The sequence below is a fragment of the Mastomys coucha genome, unplaced genomic scaffold (genome assembly GCF_008632895.1).
Source record: "Mastomys coucha isolate ucsf_1 unplaced genomic scaffold, UCSF_Mcou_1 pScaffold3, whole genome shotgun sequence".
Lineage (NCBI taxonomy): Eukaryota > Metazoa > Chordata > Mammalia > Rodentia > Muridae > Mastomys > Mastomys coucha.
This window is the reverse complement of record NW_022196909.1, coordinates 7,612,034-7,624,533: the sequence shown is the minus strand read 5'-3', so window position 1 is coordinate 7,624,533 and position 12,500 is coordinate 7,612,034. Positions and strand designations below refer to the sequence as shown.

At 43.4% G+C, this 12,500-nt stretch overlaps 1 protein-coding gene across 2 annotated transcripts; it reads right to left on the bottom strand.

Annotated features, from left to right (window-relative positions):
* On the bottom strand, window positions 1-11,438 carry Cd164 (CD164 molecule). Of its 2 annotated transcripts, none has more exons than XM_031347629.1 (6): window positions 11,143-11,438; window positions 8,599-8,688; window positions 7,411-7,488; window positions 6,505-6,543; window positions 3,673-3,729; window positions 1-2,365 (listed from the first exon to the last, which is right to left on the bottom strand). In XM_031347629.1, exons 1-6 carry the CDS (start codon window positions 11,312-11,314, stop codon window positions 2,199-2,201), a joined length of 603 nt encoding a protein of 200 aa, XP_031203489.1. In that variant the 5' UTR covers window positions 11,315-11,438; the 3' UTR covers window positions 1-2,198. The 2 variants fall into 2 exon arrangements, with proteins under 2 accessions (XP_031203489.1, XP_031203488.1); XM_031347628.1 differs by having other exon boundaries at window positions 1-2,368; window positions 11,143-11,436.
* Window positions 11,439-12,500: the final 1,062 nt, after the last annotated feature.

Below are 12,500 nucleotides of genomic sequence, written 5' to 3'. Positions count from 1 at the left end.
TCAAGAGACTAATAAACATTTATTTTAAATCAGTTTGGTACACATACATATTAGTTTTGTAGTTTATTGAACTCAAATAGAAACTTCTAAGTCCAGCAGTGTCTGCTTATGCAGCAAGTACAGCAAAGGTAAAATAAGGTATTTGATAGAACTGGATCCTCAGGACAGCTCAGATGGAAACTCTGAAAAGGTTTCTATGTACCTTCTGGATTAAAAAACCCAAAATCATTAATGGCTCAAAATACTACCTTGCTAAACAAAGATGGTAAAGAGTCAGGGCAGCTGTGAATTCTGTGGCAAGAGCTTATGTAGAGACTTGCAAAATGTCACTAAAACTTCCTACAATGTTAGAGCAGTGCTCAAAATTACAGGAGCTTCAAATTAAGTTACATTCTCAGAAAACCTGCTACATATGCTGACATTTATATGGGGCAAGGAGTTACATGGAGGTAAATGACAATTAAACCAATTTTGCCACCTTTGTAAGGAATGGAAATTCTGTGTACTTTCAAAAGAACTTTAGCACTCACTTAAAACTAACAGCCACAACACTGAAATAGATGTTTGTGGGGAACCTAGAAATTAAATGGAAACATAACTGTGAGGTAAACCTATCTTTCCCCCAAACCTTTGAAGCCAGAGTTTAAACAAGTAAGGCACTTGAAAACATTAGATATATGTACAAATGTGCAAGTAAAACAAACTTTAGCTGTACCAGCAAGTAACAAAAAGACAGAAACTTCGTTAGTTTCACTTTATGAACCAACCCACATCAATCTGCCATTTCGTACTAAAACCCTGGGAACCAAGCGCTGAACTCTGTTACTCTAATGAAAAAAACCTGAATGACGTAGGAAACCAAAAGCCTATTTCCAATGACAGCCTCTACACTAGTGCAGTGTGTCAGAGGCAAGGGAGAAGCAACTCCAAAACTGAAAACATAGTGCTTCTCAGAAGCTATTGAAGTAAAAGTATGCATGATTATAGCACATGGGAACTGAAACCAAGGAGGAAGAAAAGAAAGCTAAAGAAAGAGAAAAGCCTATTCAGCCAGGGCATCATCATTGGAAATCTAGAGCAATCTCTTTCAAACCCTCAGGTTTTTAAGTTACACAGGTCACATCTATTAGAAAACAAAGTGATTGTCTCATTTAAAGAACTAGAAAATGATTCTATCTACAACTACTTCCTTCTTGCCTCATGTAAAAGCTACTTTTCAGGAAAACCTGGTAGGAATCCTTAAGGAATAATAATTATTTGGATACTTTGTGTACAGAGAGAAAGATAAATCGATTTTATGTCTCTTCAACAGCCCTAAGAAAAATGTTAGATGGTTTGATATAGGAAGCCTTTCAGCTTTAATTATTCTTTAGCTTCTATTTCTCAGTTCTGGAAAAACAATGTTTTTAATTAACTATTAACAGCATGTTATCTAAAAGCAGGTTTCTGCTGCTCACACCGAGTTACATTCTCAGACCAAGCTTTGCCCCCCAGAGTGTGAACACACTTCATTCTGCCTATGTCTCAGTCTGTCTTAAGGCACTGTTCTCATTTCTGAGTGCGGTCCACTGTATGAGTATGAACGAGACCTGATGCACATTAATGTCTATGTATCCTTTCCTTATTCTAACCCTGGAATGCCCTGTGTGGCATCTTATTTCTAGTATATAAAATACAACTTATCAAGCATAAAACTTTACTCTAGGGATAGTTTAGTACTAAACAAATTTAATCTATGTTTCAAGTGATGGCCCTCAATCTGCCTGACGAGTAGTCATTTGGCACTCTCCTCAATTCTGGCCACTAAGTTACACCTGAAGTTAGATTGAGAATATCAGCCTTTAGGATTTTAGGGACTACATTTCAACTGCAGCCAAAGCTGCGTACGCAGGACAGCGTGCTCCATCACTTACAGAAGTTACATTTGGCATGTCAGAGGGAAGAACAGTCCACATAGCAGCCATGTTAAACAAAAGACGGCAGCCACACGGTTCATGCACAATAGTTTAGATACTCCTGTTGAGCAAAATGGTTTAACTGACTTTTCTTCAAGGATGATGCTCCAAAATCTCCTGTGTGCATCCTTTGGAAATGTAAAGATCCTGGAACAGCGTCCTCCATGTGGGACTTCTGGGATATTTTGGTTTCAGTGAGTTACACAAGTTAACTGCCAGTCCACATTAATTTAATGGGTCTGTTTACAGAGTATGGTAATTTCGTTCTTTAGATTTGCAGAATTTATAGAGAAAGAAAATTACAGCCTGCACACCCAAGACAAGGACGATTCCTCCAATGAAGCTGGCTGCATCAAAGGTAGACTTTCGCTCAGGCTGTGAGGTTGGAGTTAGAGTGGTATTTGCTGTACCTGCTGATGATAAACAAAGAATCCTCAGTAAGTGTCATGGTACCTTTAATTCCCAGACCTACCCAGGCATCAACTGTGCCCTAAGTTCTAGATAGGTCTTCCTGAGTCATGTCTTTTTTTTTTTTGGCTTTTCGAGAAGGGTTTCTCTGTGTAGCCCTGGCTGTCCTCAAACTCAGAAATCCAACTGCCTCTGCCTCCCAAGTACTGGGATTAAATGTGTGCGCCACCACTGCCCGGCCTAGTCATGTCTTTGTAACTAGAATTTATCTCTACTTAAGCCAAAATGTCATTCATCATTCTGTCCAGAGTATGATGTGGGTAATATTGCTAGAAAGTTGCACAAGTTCATATGGCATATAAACTCTTCCTTGAAAATTTATCAAGTACTTCTAAACCATGCAGTAATTTTGTTAATCCATTTTGGTTAATTGTTAAGAAACTTTTTGGTTTTATTAGCTAGACGAGGTATATAAACATTGAGTTGCTATTTTTCAAGTTAACAAAAATAATAATAATCTATAATTTCAACAAACAAAATAACACATAGTTGTAAATATATTTAGTAGCACTCTGCTAGTTTATTTTGCATCATGAGAAAGCACTATATAACCATAAGGAAAACAAATTTGAAAACTAGAATTTCTACAAACAACTCATAAGGATCTAAAAGTAATGTCAGTTTAATTCTGTTTTATAAAACAGTATTTAACAAGTCAGAAGAAAAAAGAACATGAAAGCCGGGCGGTGGTGGCGCTTGCCTTTAATCCCAGCACTTGGGAGACAGAGGCAGGTGGACTTCTGAGTTTGAGGCCAGCCTGGTCTACAGAGCAGCCCAGTCAGGAAACCACAGCAAACACAGGGTAGAAGAGCTCTTGGATCCAAGCAAGTCTAAGAAAATGAACAGCTTAAGAAAAATACAAAGTGCTAATCTTGGCTTTTCAGACTGGTGTAATTAAAAACAAGTTTTCCATTCACCAAAACTGGTAATGGTACCACTCCTGAGTAACTAGTAATGGTGCACTCCTGAGTAACTAGTAATGGTGCACTCCTTCTGAGTAACTGGTAATGGTGCACTCCTTCTGAGTAACTTGTACTGACAAATCAGATTTAGCAAAAACACCCTTAGTGAGTCTAAAGGACCAGGCCAAAAGTGACCACACATAACAACCAGCAAAGGACTCCCATAGACCGCCAGGTGCCAACCACTGCCTTGGTGTTGTATGTTAAAAGCTGCTTCAGTCCAGAGTATCCAAGAGTAGAACTGGACCCTGGCTGTTATCACTGGTAGTTTATACAACCCCAATTACCTGATGTGACAACTGAGGGAGCAGGTGTAGGAGAGGAAGGCCGAGTTGTGGGTTTAGCTGGAATGAAAACAAAATGTATTTAAATTTCTAACCTCACAATTATCCTACATGTAGCTTTTAATTTTTTAAAAGAACAGAAGCCAAATTTAGTTAATGATCCAATATAAGTCCTTACATATATTCTGACACATTCAGCCAGCATATACTTGTCTTTTCTCTATATACATGTAAGACACACATACAAAGACACAAAGTCTGCAAGAAGACAGAGGAACAAGAGTATTTAGGAAGGACTCGCTTATATGTCATCCTTTTATGACAAATTATGTTAGTATACACAACTGAAATAAACGAGTGGGTAGATTGCAGGTGCCATGCTGTGCGAGCTTCAGAGTAGGGTGTTAACATTTTGGAATGCTAAATCAGTCAAGGACAAGGAAACAAGCAGGCACAGTGGGTTCCAACAAAACCTTACTAATTGGTTAGCATTAGTACCCAAGGCTAGCCCGATTTGGATGATACACTCTCCCACTCTGTATGAGGCAAAAATACCAACTAAACAAGCTGGGCAGTGGTGGCGCACGCCTTTAATCCCAGCACTTGGGAGGCAGAGACAGGTGGATTTCTGAGTTCAAGGCCAGCCTGGTCTACAGAGTGAGTTCCAGGACAGTCAGGGCCACACAGAGAAACCCTGTCTCGAAAAAGAAAAAACAAACAAACAGTACCAACTAAACATAAAACGACCTCTGGAAATGAAGTACTTGATTACAAACATCCACTACTAATGTAGACTCAAAAATTCTTATACCAGGTCTAGAAAAAAAGTAAGTTTGTACAAATTAACATTTGCCAGGTGTAGTGGTGTATGCCTTTATCTCAGCACACAAGTTCCAGGCCATCCAGGGCGATACAGTGAGATGCTATTTCAAAAAGCAAACAAAACTTTTAAAAATTAGTTTATCATGTGTATGACGGCAGGGGCACAAGTGTGGAAGTCAACTTGCAGCTGCTTTGTTCCTTCTGCCATGTGGGTCTCAGAGATTAAACTCAGGTCATCAGACTTGGTAGCAGACGCTTGTATCTTCTGAGCCATCTTACCAGCCCCCAAGTTCTAACAGAAAAGGAAGTTCTGTTCTTCAACAGTAATTATACACCAACATTAGGCTTTAAGACAAATGTTACTAGAGCATGCAGAACTCCCCATAAGGCATTGCTGGCACTCCAAGTAGGCTAATTCTCACTGGACTATGGTAAAACTGTTAACGAGACTGATATGAAGGCTAGTATGGGATGATAGCCCAGCCACCAAAAGCACTTGCGGTGTGAACCTGCTGACAAGTCTCAATCTCTATACCTATGTAAAGGAAGGAGAAAGCTGGCTCCAAAGCTGTCCTCCTATGGCCTACCTCATCTCCATTTTCCCCAGGACTGAGCCCCTGGATGACCCCCTAATTAGTTATCCAATACTAACTGGCCAGTCCTGAAATCATATACATACAAGAAACACTAAATGGACAAGGCAAGTTGTACATGTACACACACACACACACACACACACACATACACACACCCACCCACCCTGAACCCCAAGGACCACATGCCTCCTAAAGGAAGTAATGACATGATTGCTACATTAGAAGGCATTTTAACACTTAAATTTCCTTTTGTAGTTTAGCTTTAAAAATGAAATGTTATCAACTTCTTCTCAATCTTAAGATATTAGTTTTATGTGATGTTATTGATTTGATATTTGGTTTTTACTATCCACTCTTGAAGTTAGGTGAGAGTTAATTCTTCACCAACAGTCCACTAAGTTATATTTGGTAGTATCTGCAGGTTTCTGTAGCATATACTTTTCTACTATAGCTGACTTCAAGTCCACTTTGGTCTTTTACTCTGCACAGGCCATAATAATACATTTTATTAAAATAGAAGTCTGGTCATATGACAAGTTTAGATACCATCTAAGTCTCTTAAGCAAGGCATACAGAGGAGCTTCTCAGTTTTGCTTTGACTATCAAGTGTACCAAATTTACTGTCACCTAGTACAAGATACTTAATATTTATGTCACTGTTCCCTCACAGTGAACCACCCTGCTTCATCTGGCAGGGTCTCCCCATATTTTCCAGTGTCAGTATCTCCCACAGGCTGCCATTTCTACCCCACTCACTACACACCAACCTATAAATGACCAATGTACGGTGAGTGCTCACTGACTGTATTCATCTATCAGAAAGCAACAAAATATTGGCTAATTTCTGTCCCTACAGCCGATCATCATCTGAGCTAGTTCTTGTCCTGGAATAAATGGTTTCTCCCTCTCCCTTCTCTCTCCCTCTCCCTCCTCCTCCTCCTCCATTAAGACTTTTGCTGTATCAGTGAGATGACCATAACTATCCAATCATGAGTATAAGGAGAAAGTACGGCACCATCTTACAGTAAAAGGGAAAAAAAAAAACCAACACAAACACACCTATCATCCATTTTCATATAAAGTACACAAGCTCAGTTATACACGTAAAAAGACTAAAGATAATTTCTAAAAACATTCTGGCATACTATTTAATAATGGGAACTGTGTTATAAAACATACACACAAGACAGCTCAAGGGTTCAATGTAAACCTATTGAGAGTTACTAAGACAAAATATTTTCACAGAGTTCTATGCACTGTCACAAAGGACACACATTTACACTGCTATTGTGGTCCACGAGTAAATAAACCCTTGCTAATCTTTAAAACTATATTAACATCTCTAAGCTAGCAGGTTGTCAACAGGTCTTTAAAAATCCACAAAGACCAAGGAAGAAAAAAAATAATCTTGCATTACCTGTAGAATTGGTTGGCACTGGAGTGGTAGAGGGAGGTACTATTGAAAAAGAAAGACACAGTAAGTTGTGTATAGTAAGCTGTGACAACAGTTCCCACTCTCAGAGTACGGCCTGTTTTACAACATAGACATCATTCTTGGATGAGCCAGTTACCCATACTTGGTATCAGTTTCCTTCCTTAGAAATGAAACCATCAATTTTTGTGGCATCTCACTTCCTCTAAGACATTTCCAGGCATTCTTACTGCTAACTAGCCACATACAGCTTCTAACAAATGTCTCCAGGATGGATACAGGCCTTATGTTTTCTTTCCCTTCTTTCGGGCAGGGGAAAATATATCAATGTGATGATTGGAACATGAGTACCCACGCTGGACAGAGAAGGTTTAGGCCAGTTTTAAGAAATGACAGAAAGACAATGACAAAGACTGAGCCCCTTGTTTGCTGTCCCTACTAACTTATAGCAACATCAGAAGCAAGTCTTAGCTAGCTTAGCTGGTCATGGTTGCTCCTAATCCCGCTTTTGGGAGAGAGGCAGGAGGATCTGAGTTCACAGTGGCACAGATGATTCCAGGTGAGAATGAACAACAGGAGGGTGCAGATGAGGGAAAAGGACCAGTTGTTTCAATTAGGATTTTTCGGGGTAAAGAGTAAAAGCCAGAGTTTCTCAACTACAAAAGACAGAAGTTTACTTTAGCTGTAACACTTAAGAGGGAGGAACAAACACTAGTCAGTTCAACAACACAAAGCAGGAGAGGCAAGCGTCCCAGCTCAATGTGAAAGCAGGACTTACACCATCATCCTTATTATCCACAGCAACAGGCGACTGGGGTCCAAATGCTGACTGACATCAAGGGCAGCAATGACCTTCCTTACCCACCCCATGCAGCTCGAGTGAGAACTTACCAGAACAGTGGTCAGTGCTGTTCACCCGGGAACAGTTACTCACTGGGACACTTGAACAGTAATCATTGGTCTTATTTGCTAGAAAAAGAGAGACAAAGAGCAATTACTCACTTACATTACACCTGTGGCTTTGCTTCTAAGCTCCAGAACACGCTAAAAGAAAACAAACAAGCCCGATCCGGCTGGGATACTCCTGTGACTGTGACCCTAGCACTCTGGAAGGGATGCACAAGGATCTCAAGGTCTCAAGCTGAAGTCAGCTTTAGCGCATGGTTTTTGCTTTTTAAAGACTAAAAAGCAATAAAAACTGCTATTCCTTTCCCATTGTCTTAGAGACAAATTGAAAGGTCACTTGAATATACTGACCAGATTAAGCAGTCAGAATCTACAAGGGGATGTGATCAAGTTGATTCAGCAGAGATAGCAGGGAGAGGGTCCGAAGAAACAGTAGGGCCCTACCCTCTGCATCTCCCTGCAATTCCTACTTATGGCACATGAGCAGGGAGAGAGCACACCCTGAAGTCGCCCTGCATAGCCTAACATACTTGTATCACAAAAAAGTGAACTCCCAACAACGAGCCTTCTGAACTCTATGTGCTACTTCTGATATCCACTGAGTGAAGGAACTTAACTCTTGTTAAAAGTGTGGTTTTGTACCTCCAGGGATGCCAAAACCAATCCTAACAAACCCTGCTCTGCAGACAGAGGAAGTGCAAGTGCCATACCTTAAGGGAGACAGAGTAGTCTGTCTTGTTATAATCTAAGAGAAACCTTGTATTCCAGCAGGCTGCCATCTAGCTCACAGCCTTCAAATTGCTAAGTTAATGAACTTATCTTCACAAAAGCACAGAAAGCAACTCTCCGGTCTTATTGCTCCTTCACAGCTAAGCATTCAACAGCACTCCACAAGGTGCTACAATTTACCTCCCCTAGACAAATGACTCCCCTTCCAAAGGAACTTTAATCCTTCCGAGGATCTAAAATCTCTCTTCCCTTAAAACTGCTAAATCTTGACAGTCAAGCTTATGAAATCAAAATGGGGAGAGGGGAGATTTTCAAGAAAAATGTTAAGAAACTATGTAAGTATCAAATTTAAAAAATAAATACTTCACAGTACCTTAAATATTCTACAGAACTTCCAAATATTCAAGAATATAAAGTAGAGCTTGTGACCACAAAGTTTCTTACCTTCATGGCAATCCATCCAAAAGCAGGTGATATTATTAGTAATGGTGGCATTAACACAGGAAACACAGCTGTTGAAGCGCTCACAGGTTTCTGGGGGAAAATTATGAAATCAATGAATTGACATTTCATTAGTTTGCTCTACATCTATTTTCAACAGTAAGCATTAGATATAGTTTTAATAATTAATAATCCTCAAAATGGTCAAACTTTATAAACTGGTTCATTAAGAAATTTTAAGCATGGGCCAGCAAATTAATGTTGATGTCCTGAGTTCAATCCCCTGGACCCATATGGTGGAAGAGAGAACCAATGTTGTCTTCGGACCACCACTTGCATGCTGTGGCATAAGTGTGTTCACATACATGTACATACACATGAATATTAAAAAAATTATTTAAGCCTGGGATAGTGTAACACACCTTTATCCCAGCACGTTAGAGGGAGAGGCATTAGAATCGCTGTGAGCTGCAGACTAGCCACAGCAGCCAGAGCTACACAGTAAAACCCTACCTCAAAAAGCAAAATGAGGAAAAGTTCCTTCCAACTATGAACCTGTAAGTAAAGTTAAAAAAAAAAAAAACAGGCTCGTGGGCACACTCAGTATTGGGAATGGATGTCAGACAATCCTTCAAAAGACTGAAGATACATTCATGGATTCTCAACATAAAACAGTAAACACTGTAAGACCAACACAGAGAAGTCACTGCCTCCAAATGCCAGAGAAAAACGTTTTAATAAAGCACCCAAGTGTGAAAAAATTCAACTCTAACAGAAACAAGCTAATTTCTCAGAGATTCTGTCTTCATCGCAGTCTTCCCCACAACCTGGAAATGCTTTCATACCTATGCCTGGCAGCAATCTAAACCTGTGGGTTCTGACCCCTCTGGGGTGTGGGTGGGTGGAACTGCCCTTTCACAGGGGCCTGCTAAGACCATCAGCCTATCAGATATTTACATTACGATTCAAAACAAGTAACACAATTAATTATGAAGTGGCAACAAAATAACTGTATGGTTGGGGCCACCACAATATGAGGAACTGTATTAAGAGGTGGCAGCATTAGGAAAGTTGAGGAACACTAAACCAAACAATCCAGAAATAAGAATGTAGCGGGCCAATTCTATGTCTGGACAAACACATGGACTTACAGAACGCAGCTAATTTCCTTTCTTTTCTAGAAACTAGTCACCTGCAACATTCTCCTTTGCTTTCATCTCACCTGAACAAACAGTTCTGCAGAAGCCCTGGATCCCAATATGTGTTTACTGAAAACAGGACATGAAGAGGCAGTCTTAAAGCACAGGTCTTAAGAAGCCTTCTTCACAGTAGTGCACACCTGATAAAGGGTGTAGACTTCAGAATGATACTCTACACTGCAGCTTATCCCATAATTTCGAGAAAACCCAAGTTATCTCCTCCGTGGGGATTTCAATCACACAGAGGCATTAACTTGGTATTCCCAGGCTTCTCTTAAAACAATACGAAGAACCCACATATTCCAAGTCTGGGAGGAAATTGTCAAGTAGGTAGGAGTCAAAACAATATTTTGCTTTATCATCTTAACCGTGATAGAGATTCCCAGATCTGTAATTTACTTTGTTCATTTAAAAATATTTGTTACCCTAGCATCCTTCTGAGTCTAACAAAACAAACAAACAAACAAACGGGTATTACACAGTTTTACTCATATAAAATGCTAAAACTAGAGAAGGCACTAGAGCGAGTCAATCTTTAGGTTGAGGAGAGCAGTTACTAGACTAAAAGCAATAACCAATTTAAAATACGTCGTGTTTCCCCCTCATTCCTTCAAATTTATCTTCTGTCTCATTTGCGTTGTCACGGCCTACGCCAATTTGTACACGCCTTAACGAACCCTAGAGCTGAACAAAAGGCGTGTTCCTTGATCGGATTTCAGACAAATAGACAGACTGGATTTCTGACTCCACCGCCCTCCAAACACGGGCCCCCGAGAGATCAGACCTGCTGGCTCTTTTCTATGCCCCCTAGGTTTCACTTCTCTCATCAACCGCCACGAGCCTCACTCTTCCCTTACCACCTCAATCTCAGAGACGGCCAACAGCGCTCTGCCAAGTCAACGTGAAGTTACAGGAGGCTGACTTTCTCAGAGCCTCGCTGGTGGGAGCGGGGAGAGGGATAACCAGTTCATCTCCAAAGGTCCCCCACCCAGACCCAGAGCCTTCACTTTAAACTTCCGGAGAAGCCTGGAGGGGAGGGCAAGAGAGTCCCGGGAGCCCAAAGTTTGCGCACCCCGCCGACTGAGGGGCGCGTTGCGTCGCCTCGCCCAAGGACTCCTAACTGCCACCGCGGAAGCAAGCCACGTCGCCGTCCCGAGCTGCGGCACGGAGTCACCAGGCGCTTGGGTCCGGGCGAGGGAGTGGGGGAACGGCGCCTCCGAGGGCAAGGCTCGCGGAGCGGGAGCAGCCCCGCGGCCTAGCTCCTCACCCCCCCACCCACCCGTCGGGCCGGGCCGCCGCACTCCGGCCGGGCGGCCATGTTGCGCGGGTCCCCACCAGCTCGGCCCACCTGGCGGCTTGGTGGGCGTGAGCGTCGTCGGGATCGCTTTGCTGGTCGCAGTCGGCGTCGGCGTCGTCACGTTGGGAGACGCGCTGCTGTTGCTGGGCTGCTCCGCGGCCGACACGCAGAGCGCGGCGAGGCAGGTGGCGGCCCAGAGCAGTCGGCGGGAGGCGCCCGACATCGTGTCCTCGGCCCAGGCGTCCAGGAGAGAAGCTGCGGCAAACAGCAGCTCCGTCCGTCGAGCGCAAGCTGCGTCCCTGCGGCGCCGCCCCCGAGAAGCCCGCCCCGCGGGAGCGCGCGGCGGTCACGTGACAGCCCGGAGGGGCGGGGCAGGAGGCGGGGCGGGCGAGACCACGGGGAAGCCGGCAGCAGGAGGAGGGGCGGCGCAGGAGGCCGCCGCCATCTTGCTCCTCTGGGTCAGCGATCCGTGCGCCGCGAGCGGCCCTTCTTGTCCCAAGAGGACCACGCGCGACCCAAGGGAGCGTTCCTCACGCTGACACCACGGAAGTCCCCCCTCCCGTCTGGCAAGGATGGAGCTGCCCACGTGACGCAGCGAGGGGCGTGCACCTGCGCCGCGCGGGAGGCGGGCCGCGAGGGTGTCACGTGATCCCCGCGGAGTTCGTTTTAGCCGGGAGGACAGACCGCGGCGCTCGCCTTGGGCTCTGTAGTAGCCGCCTTTTCTTCTTTGAAGTTTGATATGTTTTTTAAGTGTGATTTTTTTTTCTTTTTCTTTTCTTTTTGAGAGTTCGGGGACTCAGGGTAATGACGGAACCACGTGATCAAAGAGTTTCGGCCGGGCCGCCGGTTCAGGGCGAGTGGCTGTGGGTGGGACCGAAAATGATCTGTCCCGGACGCCTCCATGGCGTAACCGCCGCCGGTGCCCTTGCCTAACCTGCTTCTTCCGAGTCTCTCAGAGATCCGCCGTAGAGGCCGATCTGTCCCGACCTCAGTTATTGTGGTCAGAAAGAAAGACGGTTAGGGATGAAAAGCCTTCGTGTCCCTTCCGGTCCCCACTTCACGAGCGAGGCTGGGGGAAAGTGACCTGACTGATAGGTTAGCCTGGCGTCAGAACAGGCATTTTCAGCGCCTGTTGGTGGACTCTGGCTCTCTCTAGTCGTGAGCGCCATCTGATGCTGGGTCTCACAAAATACTCAATGCAATGCTTGACATGCTTAATAAAGTGGTTTTTGTTTGTTTTTGTAGCTCATTTGGCAGAGCGGTTGCCCCTCACGCAAGAGTCCCTGGGTTTAACCCCAGCACGATGTGTAAAGCTGTCTTGACCGTTTAGTATTTGCCATGTTTTATGTTGCAATTTAAATGCCATAATTTTAATTATGCATGTTACCCTAATGACAAAAATATCAGAT